The sequence below is a fragment of the Macaca nemestrina genome, chromosome 4 (genome assembly GCF_043159975.1).
Source record: "Macaca nemestrina isolate mMacNem1 chromosome 4, mMacNem.hap1, whole genome shotgun sequence".
Lineage (NCBI taxonomy): Eukaryota > Metazoa > Chordata > Mammalia > Primates > Cercopithecidae > Macaca > Macaca nemestrina.
Window position 1 is genome coordinate 146,350,628 of NC_092128.1, and position 18,506 is coordinate 146,369,133.

The 18,506-nt window shown below is 39.9% G+C and overlaps 1 protein-coding gene across 11 annotated transcripts in view; it reads right to left on the reverse strand.

The window, feature by feature from the left end:
- LOC105466343 (activator of transcription and developmental regulator AUTS2) overlaps positions 1-18,506 on the reverse strand; it is a 1,205,160-nt gene that overhangs the window by 824,143 nt on the left and 362,511 nt on the right. The window contains exon 1 of one of the 11 annotated variants that reach the window (XM_011715338.3): positions 10-18,492. The exons of the other annotated variants lie outside the window; for them this stretch is intronic. Coding sequence (XP_011713640.1) covers positions 10-57 — 48 coding nt within the window. The 5' untranslated portion in view covers positions 58-18,492. Of the gene's footprint in view, positions 1-9; positions 18,493-18,506 lie in introns of those variants that run through there. 11 annotated transcript variants of the gene reach the window in all.

Below are 18,506 nucleotides of genomic sequence, written 5' to 3' on the forward strand. Positions count from 1 at the left end.
TTGACTTACCTTCTCTGCATACTTGAACTTAACATAGAACCAGCTTGACTTGATCATTGCCTCACCTCCTGCCCTCAGAGGAAAATAAAAATGAGAAGAGCAAAAACAAAAAACCCACAATATAGTGCTGGAGAAAAAGCAGTGTGTCAGCAAAGGCTTCTTGCCGATGCTGAGTTTTCCAAAGGATGACAAGTATTCAAAGACAGGAGGGACAAAAGATGGAAAAAATAGAAAAAATCCACTCTTTCAAACCTGGCCCCCTTCCCCTTTATGTTCTTGCACACCTTCCCTGAGCTCCTAAAACACTGTGTGTGATCTTGCTCCGGAAACTGCACTCCAGGACTGCCTTGCCAAGCTGCCGGCCTCTCCCTCCCTCCTGCTCCCTCTGTGTTTCTGTGTTGGCCGGCTGACAAGAGAATTCCTCAAATGGACTTCAACTGCCCTCCTCACAAATGGCACATGTCAGTAAAGGCAGGAGGCAAGCTATGGCCCTGGTACCTCCCAGAAGGACGACCTTCTCCTCTGACCCCTACTCCCACGGGATGAATAATGAATTCCAGCACTCCCCTCAGGACACAGATTAACACCTGGCCAAACATTATTTTGACAAGAGCCTGTGTGTAGGAAAGGGACACTGCCACAGATTTAACCCCATGATCTCCAAAACAAGATCAGGAGGTGACCTTTCTCCATGCCTACAGAAAATTATCACACTAAAAGCAGTACACTAAAAGCAGCTAAATTCTCTTTAGCAAACAGTGAATAAGAATCCATCTTAAGTTCTCCAGCTGAAACAACATCTTCCAACCTCTTGTACCAGAGAAAGAAAATGGGGACAGCTTTCTCCTACTATTCGCCCTTACTTGTTCTTGCTGACAGAACAGCTCCTAGTACTCAGCAGCAGGAACTAACAGCTTGGAAAAATGATTGACGCTTTATAGACATATTTCTTTTCAGAAACATAAAGAAAATATTTTTATTTTTGTTATACTACCACTAACTCATTAAACTTCCAAGAAAAAGTGTGAAATGGCATCAGCACTCAGTTTAGGAGATGAAAGAAACAGAGAACAGAGAGAAGGGGATGAAATCAAGGAGCATGGTTTGAGCGTACGTGGACGTGAGACACCCAGGCACTGCCACGCTAAGGGTAAATGTGCTCGAGATGTTCAGGCACATAGGAAAGAGTGATTCCCAAAATATTAAATAATATTATGGAACATCTCTATTGCCAAGTAAAAAATATTTCCCCAATACAAAATAATTAAGATCCATTTGGAATCAAAAGTAGATTCCGCAGAATGCTGTAAACTATTCCCTACCTGTAAAGAGACAGACAGCAATGCAAAGGAATTTGGATGTATGATGTTATCAGCTTCCATCTTCCAAAGTGGTCTGAAAAGGTCTGAAATATTTTACCATTCAGTTGCTTTGCGCTCCCTCTTCTTTCTACTGCTGACGATAGCATTATAGCTAGTGGGTGGCTTTACCATGACCAGAAGGGTCAACATGTACGTGGGGGCTAAGTCCCTTTCCTGTTGGCAATGGATCAGGAGCACATATGGACCCACTGTTTCATTTCCCTAACTCTGTGTTGCAGAAGCATCAAAGATGTGGTCCTACAAATCCTTCACTGGAGGCACATCAGGCTTTCCTCAGCCAAGGTGTCTGAAGGCGTAACACTTGCTGAGACCTAAAACGTCATTTACTAAACGTCCTCATGGAAAAAGAAGCTGCACTTATCATCGAGCGGAGCAGGAGCTTCATTTAAGCATTCAAAATTTTAGGAGTGATTACCACTGAAAGACCCTCCTGAAAAACCCTACCCCTACTCAAGTCAGTCACAGTTATTACAAACTTCCCTGTGATAATTTTGAAGAAGCATTGTCCTCCACACTAACCTGAACAGTCTAATAGTATTTCAGCAGAGCAGCTACACAAGTGCATAGTAAAACTTCACACTGAGATTGATGGCAAGTGTGTCTTAGAGATCCATGTACAGTGAAGGATCTCAGTGGATTCTAATTCCAGTTAGTAACCAAGTGAGGATACAGATCACAGAGAAGGTAGAAAAGAGAGTCTATGGAATTCACACCAAAAATAAGACCTCTAATTGCTCTGAGAACAATGGCTCTATTCCTACTGGCCCCTCTCAATTCCCTGAAATCTTTCCAGCAGCCAGGTATTCTTTTTGTCCAGAACACCCTTATGTTCCTCCCTCATAGTCTCTCGTCCTTTAGATTGGCACTTAGCTATAACTTCCTGCAAGTTTTCCTTATCCTCATCCCTAAGTTTGGGCTGGGGGCATCTATAGTGTATTGAACTTCTCCCCTCATTAGCACTTATTAGACAATGTTATTGCTGCCTGTTTACTTCTGTGCATCTCCCTCTGAATTAGAGGTCTCTTGAGAGCAAGTCCCCAATCTGCCTCAATAATAGCTACAGTCTGTGGCACCATGCATAGACACAGTTGATGCCTCACTAGTAGCTGCTGGATGGTTGGAAGGAAAAGTTAGATCCTTTAGCAAGAACGGAGATGAGACAATCCATGTAAAGTCCTTAGCACATTTTCTCCAACACGACCAAGTTTTGTATTAATGTTTCCTATCATTATAGCCATGGAGACAGTGGGGAGCATTTGGAACTATCACCAAAAGCATCGAAAAAGCAACTCGGTAAATGCACTGATGGGCAACACTGAAAAAGCTATCAGATGTTGAAGTTCACTGATCTACAGTAACAGTCCAGATAGAGTTGTGATTCTTCTAAGGGGAACACAGGGTCATCAGGGCAGATGAGTGACATGCTGCTGGGAGGAAATGGGCAGGACAAGAGCTTCAGGGAACTGGGGTTACTAATAAGGAAGGTGGTGAGGGGTGAGGGGATTACTCAGGTACTGCAAGCTGAACAAGGAAAGGAGTGAGGCCAGAGGAACTCATAATCTGCAAAAACAGTGAGGTGTCCAGGGTTTCACAGGAATTATGGGGTTGGAAGGTAAGGTGACAGAGTGACAACTGACCAACTGTACTTAGAGACATGATGGCAAAAAAAAAAACCATCATGTCTTCAGGAAAGATTGTAAAAGAGTAGAGATTTTTAAAATGTCAATCTATTTCCTTGTGATCATTCCCCCTTTGTCCTAAATCCAAAAGCTCACTGAGAAGGGAAAAAAGTAAGGTGATGAAAGATTCCAAAAAGCTAGAATCTGGGTAATCAAGTAGTTAAGACTCATTCATAGGTTTTATGAATATTCTACCCAGGGAGGGACTTTTAAAAAGTTCACAAAAACCAGTATTGCTTAATCTTTAGCATGAGGACCCCTTTTATGCAAAAAGAAATAACAAATTCCCCATTGATAACATACCAAATTTTAGCAGTCATTCATGGATCAAAGAAACATAAAATGTAAGAATTTAGTAATGCTTTTTAATGAGTTTACATTTTATTAACCATCTCTTCAACAAATGCCTAAGGATAGTGTGCACGCAAATGGGTAGCACATGTGCCCTATTTAGTGTCCTGAAAAAGGCTGTGCCTTCCAGGCTGCGAACTGACCTGGATCAAACACTACAGTGATAAAAGAAGTAAAGCCCAGAGGATAAAGTGACTTCACCAAGGTCTCACAGCTGGTCCATGTCTGAGCTGGGTCTACCAGCTTTCCCGGCTCCAGCATGCCACTGCATAGAAGAGTCTCCCTGAGAAGACTGTAACTGTATTATACATATCAGGTAATATAGTAGGATTGTGGAACAGTAGGAATTAATAAGAACAGACAAATTTTCTTAGAGCTAAAGAGAGTAGGGACATGTTCTATTTATTTTTTCTCCCAAATATCTAATATTTGCATGAATCTAGGACATTACTTAATGGATAGGAAGGAGGGAGATCAACCTCAATTTAGGAGGTAGATTATTGGTTTTGTTCTGTTTAAAGTATCTTAAAAGAGGAAAAGGAAATGAACCAGTGGCGGCAGGGAGAAAAGGCTACTTTACAGGAGAGAGTACAATGCATCAGGCAATGGTTAAACGTAAGAGCTTTGAAGACTGAGGGCCCCTGGTTCCAATCCCAGCCATGCCAAATGCTGGGTGTAACTGCAAACTAACCACTTATCTCTCAACCTCAAGTTCCCCATCTGTAAACGGAGGGTAATCAAACCTATCTTAAAATGAGGACTCCTTTGAGAATTAAATAGGCTCATAGCTGTGAAGCAGTTAACATAGCTCCAGGCTCACAATTGAGCTTGATAAAAGGTAACCACAATGTCACCTTAAATTACATCACAACCTCCTAACCTCTGCTTAGTAGTTACAGTCAGCTAAAGATACTTACAGAAACATCACTTCTTAGACTTCCACTCAGAAACTCCACCTGCTATGATACAGCCTTAATTATCCTCTGATTAAGTCCAAAGCCTGACATCCTATAAAGATGGGAAGAGGACCAGAGAGGACACCAGAAGTCTACCCGATTCCTTGGAAGGTGTTAAGTGGTGAAAGATTATATGGCTTGTGAACTGCAAGACGGTCACCTCCTCCAACAGGAGTGTGTTCTCTAATTTATCCTTAATGTTTTCTGGAAAATTAAAAGTTCATAAAAACACACACAGAGATATAACAAACTATCAAGTGAGCCCTTATTATTAGTAGTAATAACTTATTCTTAACTCTGAAACCACAACCAAGACAGGCTTCTGCAGCAACTTATTTTCATTTCCTGGCATAAACTCCTTCTCCTTCCATTTCCCACCCACCTTTTTTGTTTTGTTTTAAACAGACAGTTTACTGTTAAAATGGGATGATCTATGTGGAGGAATTGCTTCAGCTGCACAAAAACAACTCTCCACTGCAGCTGTACTTGGAACACATCATTTCCTCTGGCAGAGCATCTGAATGCTTTCTAAGAGAGTCTGAAGAGGTATGATGGGTGCTCAAGGACTTTCCCTTTTCTCAGCAAACAGAGCTGGTCACAGCTCTTACAAAACCTTCAGAAGGATTCATTCATCTGTCAAAAACCGTACGTCTTCCACCCTTTGTATGTGCTTTTCTTCTGCTAAGAATGACTTTCTCTTTTTCAGCCCTCCTAGTCCCTACCCAAGCAAGCACACAGGCATTTATGCATGAGCTGTGCACACACACGCACACACACATACATGCACACATGCACACGCTCACCTTTACTTAACTCAAAATTCTCTCAGACCCGAACATTTTACAAAAGTCTCCTTTGACCCTCAAAGAAAGAATTTGCAAATGAAACAACTCAGAAGTTTAGCTTAACAGTAAAGCTTAAAATAACTTCAACTGCGATGCAAAGTACAAAGATAGAGCTGAATTGTAAACAGAACTGTTTCTATCCTACAATCTGCTATTCAGCAGAAAAAGAAAGCCCCATGCACTTTCCTACTCATTACATCCCATGATAAATGTGTACTTCCTTAACTCTTTAGGGGGACGGAGAAGTACATATCATCTGAGCATTTCAGGAGGCAGAAATCATGCCTGTGTTATCTGCATCTGACCTCTTCTCTGCTCCTAAGAGGCACAGGGCCTAGCAGGAAAGAAGCCAGGGCCCACTGCCAAGAACAGAATTAAATGGCACCAGCTCCAAGCTAAGTGGTTTAGAGTCCTTAAGGGAACCAGGCAAGAGGCCCATCCAGGATTTTGAAGGTGGGAGAATGATCTCAAGGGACACCAAGCCATCTTGTAAGGAAGAAAAGTTGATGATGAGAACCGCCTCTATAAAGGTCAGCTCCAGGGTTCCTTCCCTCCTCTACAGTGTTCACTCCTGGATAATGTTCCTCCCTTGCCATACGTATCATCAGGGCAAGCAAAAACAAGCTATCACAGAGCTGGATACATGAATAATGCCCCGGCACGTGTTGAAGGATAGCAAATAGTGTCAGTGCTTGAACCAATAACCTTCACAAAGGTGCTCCTTGATGCTTAGAATTCCTTGAGGTTGTATGAGTTTTGTTATTTTTTTTCCTCAGAACTTTCCAAAAAGCCCTCAGAAAGGTTCACCTGCTTAAGTTAAAGGGAGGAAATCATGCTGAAGTCAATCATTTTCTTCTGAGAGGAAGCGTTACATAGCCTTACAATGTGGGCTCTATCTCTGTAAACAATATGTTAAGAAACATTTCTGTAAACAATATGTTAAGAAACACTTTTCTATTATAGAAATATGTCCAGTTGTATAAACTAGCTAAATAAATTGGCCTGACATTAAGGTCAGAGAATTTTGAGTTAAAAACCCCTATTGGAATCTGTTCATACTTTCATTGCTATAAAAAGAGAAGACAACAGATGCCCATAGTGTGAAAGGAACAGTTACATATTCAAAGGAAATTATCAGAATATACTGAGATTACAACTAACAACAGGATCAATGTTAAAGAGATTTTCCTAAAAGGTTCCTAAGAATAGGTACACTATGATCTATTTTAAAACATAAAAGTAAGCTCTGATACAAACACCTTGTTTATCTATAAAATGGATGCCCCCAAAACACTCAAATTCAAGAGACAGGGAAGCACTTTCCCCTTAGACTTCAGAACTTCTCAGAGATAGGAGTTATACATTTTACATAAGCCATACTACAGATTGCTAATTGAGTGTTCCATCAAAAACTCTACACCAACAGATCTGATCCTTACCAGTTACATTCAAGACTCTGTGGAGACACTGGTAGCCAAACACAAAATGTAAAGATTTTACAAAAATAATGCAGTATCTGATGCACAAAAACAGGTAACCAACAATACATACTGAGGAGTTAGCAAACACATGGACAGCAAACCATTCTCCACAAGGTACACCAGAAGGAATGATATATACACACACACCCACAACACACACACACACACACACACACACACACACACACACACACAGAATAATCTGAGACTGAAATCCTAGTCTGGTTGAGAAGACTAATGATACACACAAGAAATGACTTATGATCTCCTATTATAAAACAACAAATCCCAAAAGTGCAAATCAATATACCACACACAGAAGTTGATGAGCATCTAGAAAGCAATAAGAGGGATTAAAGGTGGACAAGAATAACTTCTGATGAAAAGGAAGCTTCGGAGAAAATACAGAGGCTCATTAGGTCCACGGAAAGGGATACGATATTCCAAATAGACATAAAACACCTACAAAAGCAAAAGATAAGATAATGGAAATGGTGATCTTTTCCATCAATATACATTTCACTGATTAACTCTGCACGTTCATCTCTGCAATAAATGCTTTTGGAAAACTACTGATTCTGAAGCTCGATATTGTGTCTTTTCATAAAAATGTGCCTGTAAATACTTATTTCTATATAACAAATCATATACCTACTCCCTTTATACACAGAATTACACAGATAAATGGCAGCCAAGTTATTTTAACTGGTTGTGCAGCATGAATTCAGAATGATTATAATTACAGTTTCTCTTTTAAAATGAGGTTTTGTTCTTTAATATTCATTGACTACTAGCTTGCTTCCCACACACAACACATTATTTACTCTACAGTGGTTTGGTGCATCAATTATGGTAATAGTTTGTGAATAACATTCACATTATGGAAAAATGAGCCTGGTTACTTAGCTCTCCCTCTGGAAAATTGTCACAAACATATGTATCATCTGTCTCTACTTAGAGCACAGCAATTAGTAATTATAGCTGTATATACTTTTTTAAAGCAAAGGGGGAAAATAGACCTGAAATGTCATGTTTCCAAATGTTCTTAGAATGTTATCTAAAATTATTTTGTTTGAATTCTAGTTGAAAAGAGAAAATGCAGTTTGACAAAATGAAAAATCACTAATAGCATGCTGGATATGGAGAAATAGACAAAGCATCACACAAATGACATCACCTACTAAACAATTCCTTCTTCATCCAGACAGATTAGAAAGAAACAGGCCTTGGGCTGTGGCAGGCCTGACTATAGCAGCCATACTGTGAAGCAAGACAGACTCAGACTCAGACCCTGGTCATATACTCTCTAGCTCAGTTAACCCATTGTTTATGGAGTGCCTTCTATATACCAGGTGCAGTACATGTTCTATAGAAACAGTAAGACAAAACTATTTTTCCAAAGGTTACTATGTACTAGGGAACTAGAAGCATAACCAATACAATTTTGTATAAAGTGTGCAGAGTTTAAAAGAGGTTTAAGAGAGAGAAATAGTTCAGAAAGGTATTTCTTTTGGCAGAGAAAGAGGATAAGAGATATAAAGCTTTTCCAAGAAATAGACTCCTGAGCTGCAGTGACAGTATGATATGGAAGGTCATGATCCAAGAAAGAGAAATCCTGGGGAAATCCTAGGTGATAACAAAGTGTGAGATCCAAAAATGAGAATGGATACTTAGCAGGTGGAGGTGAGGGATATCGGGGAGGGGGCCAAAGACCTAGGAAGCTTGGTTTTTGATGGTCATCTACATAGATATTGAAATTGTCCAGATCACACATTACTTAACTTCTCTGACTCCAAATTTGTAATTACTACTCATTTGTAAAACAAAAATAAAACTTCCCCAAGGATTTTTGAGAGAACTGAATGAGAGTATTCTGTAAGTAACTTGCAGAGTTTCTGGCACCAGCAGGCTCCCAAAAGCTCTTTAAATATTAGCACTTTATTGTAATCAAGAAAATATTTAGAAAAAACACAACAGGAACAATGAGAGTTTTGAAAAACAGGAAGGTAGAGAATAGCAGTCATAGTAGGAAGGACAGGGTAGAGACCATGAAAAATCAACAGCCGTAATAGGTGCTGTTCTTCCACACTGCCTTCAAAGACTGATCACTTGAGGGTCCAGAATTTCCAGAGGTAACGGGCAAAATTTGGGACAACTGATTACTAACAGGAGACCTGAAAGTATTTCCCTTTGCATAGGTGAAATGTGAGAATTTACAATCTAGTCCAGAACAGCTGTGGTGTACATATCACAGAAGCATCTAGAATTTGGTCCTCTCTAAATGTCATTCTTCAAGGAATACTCTGGCTTTCTCCTTTCCCATGCCAAAAAGAGGCAGGCAACCACAAAAACAATCCATTCATACTGCCTACCTGCATTACCTGAGGACTTGTTAAAAGTGTACATTCTCAGGCCTTCCCCAGGCCTACCGACTCAGACCCCTTGGAGGTGGAGCCTAGCAGTCGGTTCAACAAGCCTTCTAGGTGATTTTGGTGCAGAAAAAAGTCTGAAAATCAGGAATCTAGTGCCATATTGTAGTTGCAGAGTGACTACCTGAAACAAGCCCAGAGAGGCTACACAGTGTCAGTCTCTGGACTCCTAGCCCTTTGTCTCCTCCCTAAACTACATGGTTTGTGTAGAGATCTAAGAAGTAAATGTGCCCAGCTGTGTTGCTTTTAGCTCTGCCCCTGCTCTACTGCACCTCACCTCCACTTGGCCCTGATGGAGGTATTTTCTTGCAAGCGGGGCACACGAGATAGAAGCCAAACAGCCCATGGCTAAGTTACCATGCAGTGGCACCAGAAGTCAGTCCTGATTTATCTTCTAGAGTAGAGGTTCACGCCTTTTTTCAGTAAAGGGCCAGAAAGTAAACACTTTAGGTTTTGCAGGCCATACAGTCTCTGTCATAATTATTCAACTATGCCATTAGCTATGCCATTATAGCTAAGAAGCAGCCACAGAAGATACATAAACAAAGGGATACCGTTATGTTCCAATAAAACCCGATTTACAAAAAAAATACCAGGTCAGGTTTGGCTGGTGGGCTACAGTTTGCCATCTTCTGCTGTTGAAGATGGCTGGCATACAGCAGGTGTTCTACAAATACTCTGGTGAATGAATGAATGAATGAATGAATGAATGAATAAAAGAGTGAGGACTAGCTGTTGTTGCTCACTACATCCATCAAATCCATCAATGCCTGTCCTTCATCCTTTTATTTATTCATTTATTTTCAGTACCTCACCACCAGGGCTGTTACATACACTTACTTGTGTAGGATACACTTGCAGAAAGATGAAGGACTGAAGGGGTGCTGAATTCCAGCCCACAACCCGTTTGCCAAACCATGTGCCCTAGTACAGGGCTGCTATGCCAGGAGAAAGGGGAGACTTTTTATAACCTGCACAAAGGCACAGGCCACTCGCCAAACCATGTGCCCTTGGAACTGAATCCACTTGGGAGAATTGTTATCTAATTCGTACATGAACACCCTCCCTGTTTCACTTCCCTCCTGTGTCCTCACCTTTTCCTTCTTCTCTTCATCCAGACCCCAAGATACCCATTAATAATCACTGGATGCCTCTACTGGTAGTTCTCCAGAACAAAAATGGTCTCCAAATGTTTTAATTAGGAATCTTTATCAGTACAAAAAAATTCTAACATATTCCCCTGATATATATGTAACTATATGGCACAGCTGTATCACACAAACCATAAAATACATAAATAAATGTAAGGAATGATACAAAGATAAAATGAACACAACTTTTAATGTTTTATCCAACATAATGAGCTAATATCTCAGGGTACAACATCCGTTTAAGGCAAAGTAAATCATTAACGATCATGGATATAAACCTAAGTTCCCACTTTTTAAAAATTTCAATTTTTTTGTCTGACTTCTACTACATATGATTATATAGTCGCTGTTTGTACCAAGTGATGTGGTTGATAAGGAGCTCATTAAAAAAAAAAAAAAATGTCAACTCTGTCATTTTCCTGCTGTTGCCCTGTGTTTATGTTCTCTCATTCCACAGTTTCTTTGATGAAACTTTTAAAAATCACTTGCTCTCTGCCAGTCGTGGTGGCTCCCACATGTAATCCCAGAACTTTGGGGGGCCAAGGCAGGCGAATTGCTTGAGCAGGAGTTTGAGGCCAGCCTGGCAAAACCCCATCTCTCCAAAAAAAGAAAAAGAAAAAACTTAGCCAGATGTGGTGATCCACACCTATAGTTCCAGCCATTTGGGAAGCTGAGGTAGGAGGATCGCCTGAGCCCAGGAGGTTGAGCCTGCAGTGAGCTGTGATCACACCACTGCATTCCAGCCTGGGCAACAGAATGAGACCCTGTTTCGAAATAAAAACAAAACCACTTGTTCTCTTTGCTAAAAGTAAATAATATAACCTATTAACATGCTTTATGAGCCATACAAACTGGAGCACATCATGCAATGAAAGGCTGAAGGAATGTGCCACTTTAGGAACCCCCACTCTTCCTTCCGAACCTGCCACACCCTACAGAGCACGGGACTGACTGTCTCACAGGCTGAGTGATGCTACACTGTCAACTCGGATATTAAGTAACAGCAACATTTAATCTCTTCCTTAAGATAGAAATAAGTTGACATATAATTTCAACCGCTTTTTTGGTGCTCCCATGGATTATCCTAAAAATCTTGTAAGGGGTTGAGGAGAGAAGGCACCTATCTCACCGTAAAGATTTCCACTCCACATCACTGTTTCAACCACAGGTGACCTTGACTGTAAAACCAATTTAGTGAGTAATCACAATTATGGGTGAGTATGTATTAACAGTGTAAAACAGAAAAGGAAATATTAGAGTGAACTGCACATATAACTAAACTTTCAGTTTTATATGAGTACATGTAAGCACAGGTATGTATGTGCATTTGAGCATGTGCACATGTATGTATACTTGATGACATACACTGTATTTCTAACTGTGAGCTGGGACAAAAAATGTTTTGAAAGCCATAATCAAGGTGAAAGATTTGGAAACTGCCACAGATGAGACGCCAGCACAATTAGTGTGGTCAAAATGCCAGGTGAAGAGAGGGAGAGAAGGCAAAGCAGCAGCTGGGGTGTGATGGAAAGAACACCAGGCCTAAGTGAGACTTGCCTCTGAATGCTGGTTCTACACTGTCTAGGTGTGTCAATTAGGGAAGACACAACTCCCAAACCTCTGCTTTCTTTAACTAAAAAGTGGGGCTATGATACTTATGAAGTTGTATCATGACTGGAAATCATGACAGTCACTATACAATGTCTGACACACAGTAGGTATTAATGTCAAATGATAATTGTAGGGTAAACACCCCTGAGAGCAATAACTTGAGCATACCCTTAAAATGACACTGTATGGCAGATGCACCTGAATGTGTGTGTCGAGCTAGGGAGTCCCAGAGTGGCCAATCCAGAGATTCATTCCTTGTCTAGCAGGAATATCTGAGCCCCCTGCCCATGCCATGGAACATGGGCCATATAGGGAATTGAGGTCGTAAACTTTGGGTTGGATGCAAGTTGTCAGGTGGAAGTCGTTAACGGGAGGGTGTTAAGCGAAAATGCTCTATAAACTGCATGCTGTTTGCAAAGCGGCTGTGGTTTTCCTGCCCAGCCCTCTGCCACTGAGTGGCGCCGGTATGTTGTCCAGCCTGCCACCACTGGACTCTCTCCCCTGCACGTAAGCTGCCACTGGACTCTCTCCCCTGTATGTAAGCCCCTAATAAAACCCCATGTCTGGTTTGCTGGCTCTGGGTCTCTTCTTCTTGGCCTCTTGAACCTGGTGCCTTCCCTACTGAGATGAAAAGAGGTTTAGCATAACACATGATTTCCTCTTAAACTGGAGAAGTAGAGAACCTTGTTATGGAACCTAAACACACAACAAGACATATAGCAAAGATGGGCATCAGAGAAAGCACTTTCCAGAGCTTTATGCATCCTGACCTACCTGGCAAGTTCTCTTTGATAGCAGAAGAGATAATGTTCTGTAAAGGAACACAGATGTTGAGAAACATGTAATAGCACCCTCCCTCCCTACCACCTCTGAACATACCCTTGAGGCTAAAGAAAATATAAGCAAAAGAAACAAAGAAATGAAATACTGTTTTAAAAAACAGCCCCTCTTAATCTCCAGCTTCCTTCAGCACAGCTTTCATTATTCATGGAGACAGCCTAAGCAATTTGTAAGCAATATGCAAAATATATTAACTTGGAAATTCAGGAAAATTCATATGGTGTTACAGAACAAATGCAAGCTGATCTATGTAGAAGTTCCACTTAAAAGCTGTTCCAGCCATCATGATGGGTTCTTACAGACAACCCCCAAAATCCATTTGGTTTCTCCAAAGGCTAGATTAGCTTTAATAACTCTAAAATATTAGACACCAAACATGAAACCCTTGCTCAGTGCAGACTGAAGACCACAAATGTCTCTAATGATTACTGGGATCACTTGAATTTCTCAAATAGCCCGAAAGATAAAGGTTCTAAACCTGGTTGGGTCACTGACCAGCTTGATGACCTTGGGTAAGGCAAAACTTTGAACTTCTCTTTTCCCATGTACAAAATAATGAAGCTGTCCAAAAATAACAAACTGGCAGTTCTGTTTTATTTGGCCAGCAGATTATCTTTTACAAAATGGTTTTGAGAACATGGCACCATTCTCCCAGCAACTGGGGAGGTCAAGGCAGGAGAATCACTTGAGCCCAGGAGTTCAAGGCTACAGTGAGCTATGATCATGCCACTGCATTCCAGTCTGGGCGACAAAGCTAAACCTCATCTCTAAAAGTGAAAATTAAGCCAGGCATGGTGGTGTACACGTGTAGTCCTAACTACCTGCGAGGCTGAGATGGCAGGATTGCTTGAGCCCAGGAGTTTGAGGTTGCAGTGAGCTATGATAGCACCACTGCATTCTAGCCTGAGCAACAGAGCGAGATCCTATCTCTAAAAAAATTAAAAATTAAAATAAACAGGTTTGAGTATACAATATTGTTAATTATAGTCACTATGTGGCATAAATGAAATTTGCTAAGAAGGTAGGTATTAAGTATTCTCACTATAAAAAGAAAAGTGGTAACTATGTGGAGTGATAGATATATTGATTAGTTTGATTTTGAATATTCATAATGTATACTTATATATCCCATAATCTATACACAAGCTATACACCTTAAATATATGTAAATACTTTAATTATCAACTATACCTCAGTAAAGCTGCGGAGTGGGGAGGAATGGTGCAAACACTCTGCAGTCTATCATAGGCTCCAGCTCTCTCTAATAGAGAGGAAATCATAAGGGAATAGCCACACAAATATGTTATCTGCTCAGCTGTGAGGTATACGCAGACAGATCTAGGGGAAGGCCAGCCCTGGACTCTAAAGTAGGAACTCAGTAAGGGCCCAAACAACTTTTGTTTCTGGCTGAAAGTAGTTGGGGGGTACTAATATTACTTTCAGACCTCTTTCTCAGCAACTGACCTAAAGTTAAGTGCTCAGTCAAGCTTATGAAAAAATAGGGAACAAGGTATTTCTATGAAGAAATTTCTACAAAAAAGGATTTCTAATGGCTTATGTACCCAAAGAGTTCTAATATCTCTGCCTGCAGTTTCCGTCACTGGCTGGCCACCCTTCCAATGAATGGGAAATAAACACAAGGCTGAGTCTCCCCAGATGTTGGAGAGCATTCCAGCTGCTGAACACAACCTGTTTGTAATTTTCTACTCAACCATCAGAATGAAAACACAAACCTTCAGAAAAACAGGCCCTTAAACTTCCTCCTGACTGCTGTTAGTGGTTTCTTTAATCTTTTAAGCTCTTGGGCTTAATACAGCAGCTGCCATCAAGAGTACTTACTGTTGCTGAGAATAGAAAGAAAGAAAAAAAATCATACTAAATTCAGAAACATGGATTTCCATTCTGCCAGAATCTAGGCTAAATGGCAGGGGTGAGGGGAACACAGTGATAATGGGAATCAGAAATAATCACCATGCGGAAGCAGATGGGCTTGAAAGGGGCATCAGGCGTGTCTAGTGTGCTTAGGGAATTACTTTAACTCCTCACACCCACTCCAGTTCCAACACTGTCATCCTTTTAGGACAAGATTTCTTAACAGAGTTCTTATCAAACGACACTGAGATAGGTTTTATGTAAATATATCACATAAACCCTTCTCTAGAACATGCCACTAATTTAGGGGAGGGAGGAGGGAAATTCAAAATGTAAATATTCTCAAATGTCATGGTTACACAACTTGAGCATAGGAAGAAACATGTTTCCTGTCATCTAATGCAGTGATCCTCAAATGTGTCCAAACTGCCCTCCACAGCAGAAAAGACTGATTAAAAACAAGGGATATCTATTTGTGGCCTGCTGTACAAACAATATTTCTTTCATTTTTGTGATGATACTTTTAACACTATATGAAGACTTATGAGTTCCTTTTAGTCTTTAATATATGTTTGCTTAAGTATAAAATTAATGTCTTACCAAAAGCCTCAAGTGAATAGACATGAAAGGCAGGAAGATATGCCTGTTGTGTCCCTTGTGTGTTTATACTGTGACTTCAGGTAGCTCCTAGTACATTGCCACACTTTGCAAAAAAACACACAAGGAAACATGATCTAGTTCAATGCTACAGTTCTGATAACGGGGAAAAAAATAAGACCCACAGAGGCAGAAACTCATGCCCAAAGTCATACAACTTAGATATTTAACCCAGTATTACAACTACTAGTTCAATGGAATGTACTTTTCACTAATTTAAAATGATCCTTCATATTAGCTTATAAATGGTAGAAGAAAATGAAAAAGCTTACTAAAGAATTAAACTCCCTCCCTCATAATTGCCCAAACCTTGCCAACCTTTGAGGGTGAGTCCCAAGACACATGCTGCTTGCTGCCCATGAACGATCTGCATTTGGAATCACATTAACATCTTAATAATTTAGTGAATGTTCAGCATTGATTACTTTCATTTGGTTAATTTAATATGATTTTTCCATCTTTATGACAAAAAGTATAGGTACACAAAAACACGTAAAGGACAAAATAACCACCACAAATATAAATTTACACTTTCAGACTTTAACAGTTTTGGAAGGAAAAAAATATAAATATTATCCCTTGAGAGAAAACTACAAAAAAGGGTTCAATCCTCAGAAATAAAAAAAGGCCATAAAAGTGCAGTCAAAATAATTAGCAACTAAGGTACCTAGAATTTAAATCTAAGCACTTTCCCTTTAGGTAAATCGAGTAAAAAACACAAAACATAAAGTAACTGAAATAATCTGTTTGTCCTTTCTAAATAAAACCCAAGGTCTTTCAAATCAGTTTTCCAGATTTTGAGCCAGGGGAAGAAGCCTTCAAATAGACCCAACACATAAATAATCACGAGTTAAAGCCATGTTTTTCCTCTCTAAAATAATCGTCCTTTTTTCTTGTATCAGTAGTTCATTAGCTAATGGATACCCTTAATGAATTCCTGTTGAAAGGAAAAATCAGCTACAATCACACTTCACAGTGCAAGTCCCACAGGAACAATGAAAAACCCAGCTGCCATCTTGGAATCCTGGAATTGCCTCTTCTGATGAGGCTCCCCACGGTCATTTTAAAAAGCATAAAAGTGTTCATCATCCCACAGGCTGTTTTTCAAACAGCCTTACTTAATTCTCTGTGTGGATTTACTGAGTCCTCAAAAAAGCCTAATGCAAAACGGATAGCTACTGTCCAGTATCTCTGGTGTTAGAAAGGCTCATCATCCACCCTCAGTTTTCCAAGGTTTCAGATGCTTTACCAGGTAGCATGGACTCTGTCTGGCCCTGCAGTTTCAGAGCACAAACTGATGAAAAGAAAATATAATCCTGATCAGAACAAGAACTGAGAAACTAGAATTCTTCCTGTTTTCTAAAAACTAAAAACTTGCAATGCTACTCTAGAAGCAAAAAACCCTGAAGAGTCGAGTGGACCAGTGGTTGGAAGAAGGTTGAGATCACCATACCCCATAATTAACTAAAACAACTTAGGAAGTCCTTTTAAAGAAGTTCTGTTGACAAATTATAAAAACTAATTTTGCTGAGTTAAATACAATTGTAACAACATCGAAATCTACAATAAAATATTTATCTAAAGCAATCACTGTTGGAAACAAAAAAAGTTCTTCTTTGCAAACGTATAGCCATACTCACTGCTATAACCTTCTCCAAATCTACCCTTTCTTCCCCCTCCCCACTCTTCATGAGCAGTGAGGCTTTAAAAAAAAAAAAAAAAAGAGACAGGGTCTTGCTATGTTGCCCTGGCTGGTCTCAAACTCCTGGGCTTAAGCGATCTGCTCACCTCAGCCTCCCAAAGTGCTGAAATCACACAGACATGAGCCACCCCACCTGACCAAATCCACCCTTTTTTAAGACAGGATCTGTACTAAATATGTAAATATAGTACTTATTGCAATGGCATGACTTTGCCATCCATGGATGGCTCCATTCCTCCTCTTTATTCGCACTCCTAGAAAATCTGTATACAGCATACCTTGACATTACTTGGCCTTCACTTAGAACACTAGACCAGAAGTCATGTGGGAGTACTTGGTTATAAGGTGATCAGAGAAGCTACCGTAAATATGCTTACACTGTTAAAAGTTTTAAAATGAAAATATGCCAAACATTATCGGACAACCCATAATTATAATAGAACTTTTTGAGAAGTAACTTAACACACTGTCTCTCAACATATTATTTCATCCTCCAAATCTTCCAGTGCATAACTTTTCCATTTTAAAAATAAAAAAACTATGTTGAAAAAATTTAATTATCTTGCCCAAAATCACATACCTAGAAAGTGGCTGAACCAGGATTTGATTCATTTACCTAACTCCAACATCCACATTCTTTCTGCCTGCTCATGCAAATTTCAATAGGACATACACTAGTAAAATTTAGCTTTGAAAATCTGATTTTCTGAGCCTTAGGATACACAGAGCTACTCACAAAGTATAGTGCAGAAACCTTGTGCCACGTTTTTAAAATTTATATAGGTATAGCTATAGATACAGATATATAGCTCACAGTTTTATTTTGTCCAGTATGGCAACATAACTGGCACTTTTTGAAGAGAGAAAAAAAAACCCAGTATATGTTCTAACCAATATTTAGGGAAAAAGCAGCCCCAATTATTCACTCAATTGATCTCTTGTAGAAATGGCAAGTCATCTCAGTCTAAAATACTGAGGGTCTCCATAGTCACCTAAAGCTGCAATGACCTTCCTGAAGTACCTGAAGTACACACCAGAGAGTAAAGATCATAATTAGATCCAAACATTTATTAAGCATCCAGTTCAATTTAACAAACATCTATTAATTATCCACTATGCACCAAGCACCAAGGAATGTACCAGCAATACAAACAAAGGCAGTAACTGAACCAGACAAGTTGCTTCTAAAGAAGTCGAGAGCACAGACAGGGGAATCCTAAGAGCCAGGCTACAACCAAGTGCTACAGAGACATTTGGAAGAAGAGCAGCATCATGGAAAGTTCATGGAGAATGTGACATTCCACTCAGATCTTGAAAAATGAACAGCAAATTTCCTGATAACATGAGGAACATTAAGTATTTCTTTTTTTCTTCTTCTTTATTATACTTTAAGTCCTAGGGTACATGTGAACAACGTGCAGGTTTGTTACATATGTATACTTGTGCCATGTTGGTGTGCTGCACCCATCAACTCATCAGCACCCATCAACTCATCAGCACCCATCAACTCGTCATTTACATCAGATATAACTCCCAATGCCATCCCTCCC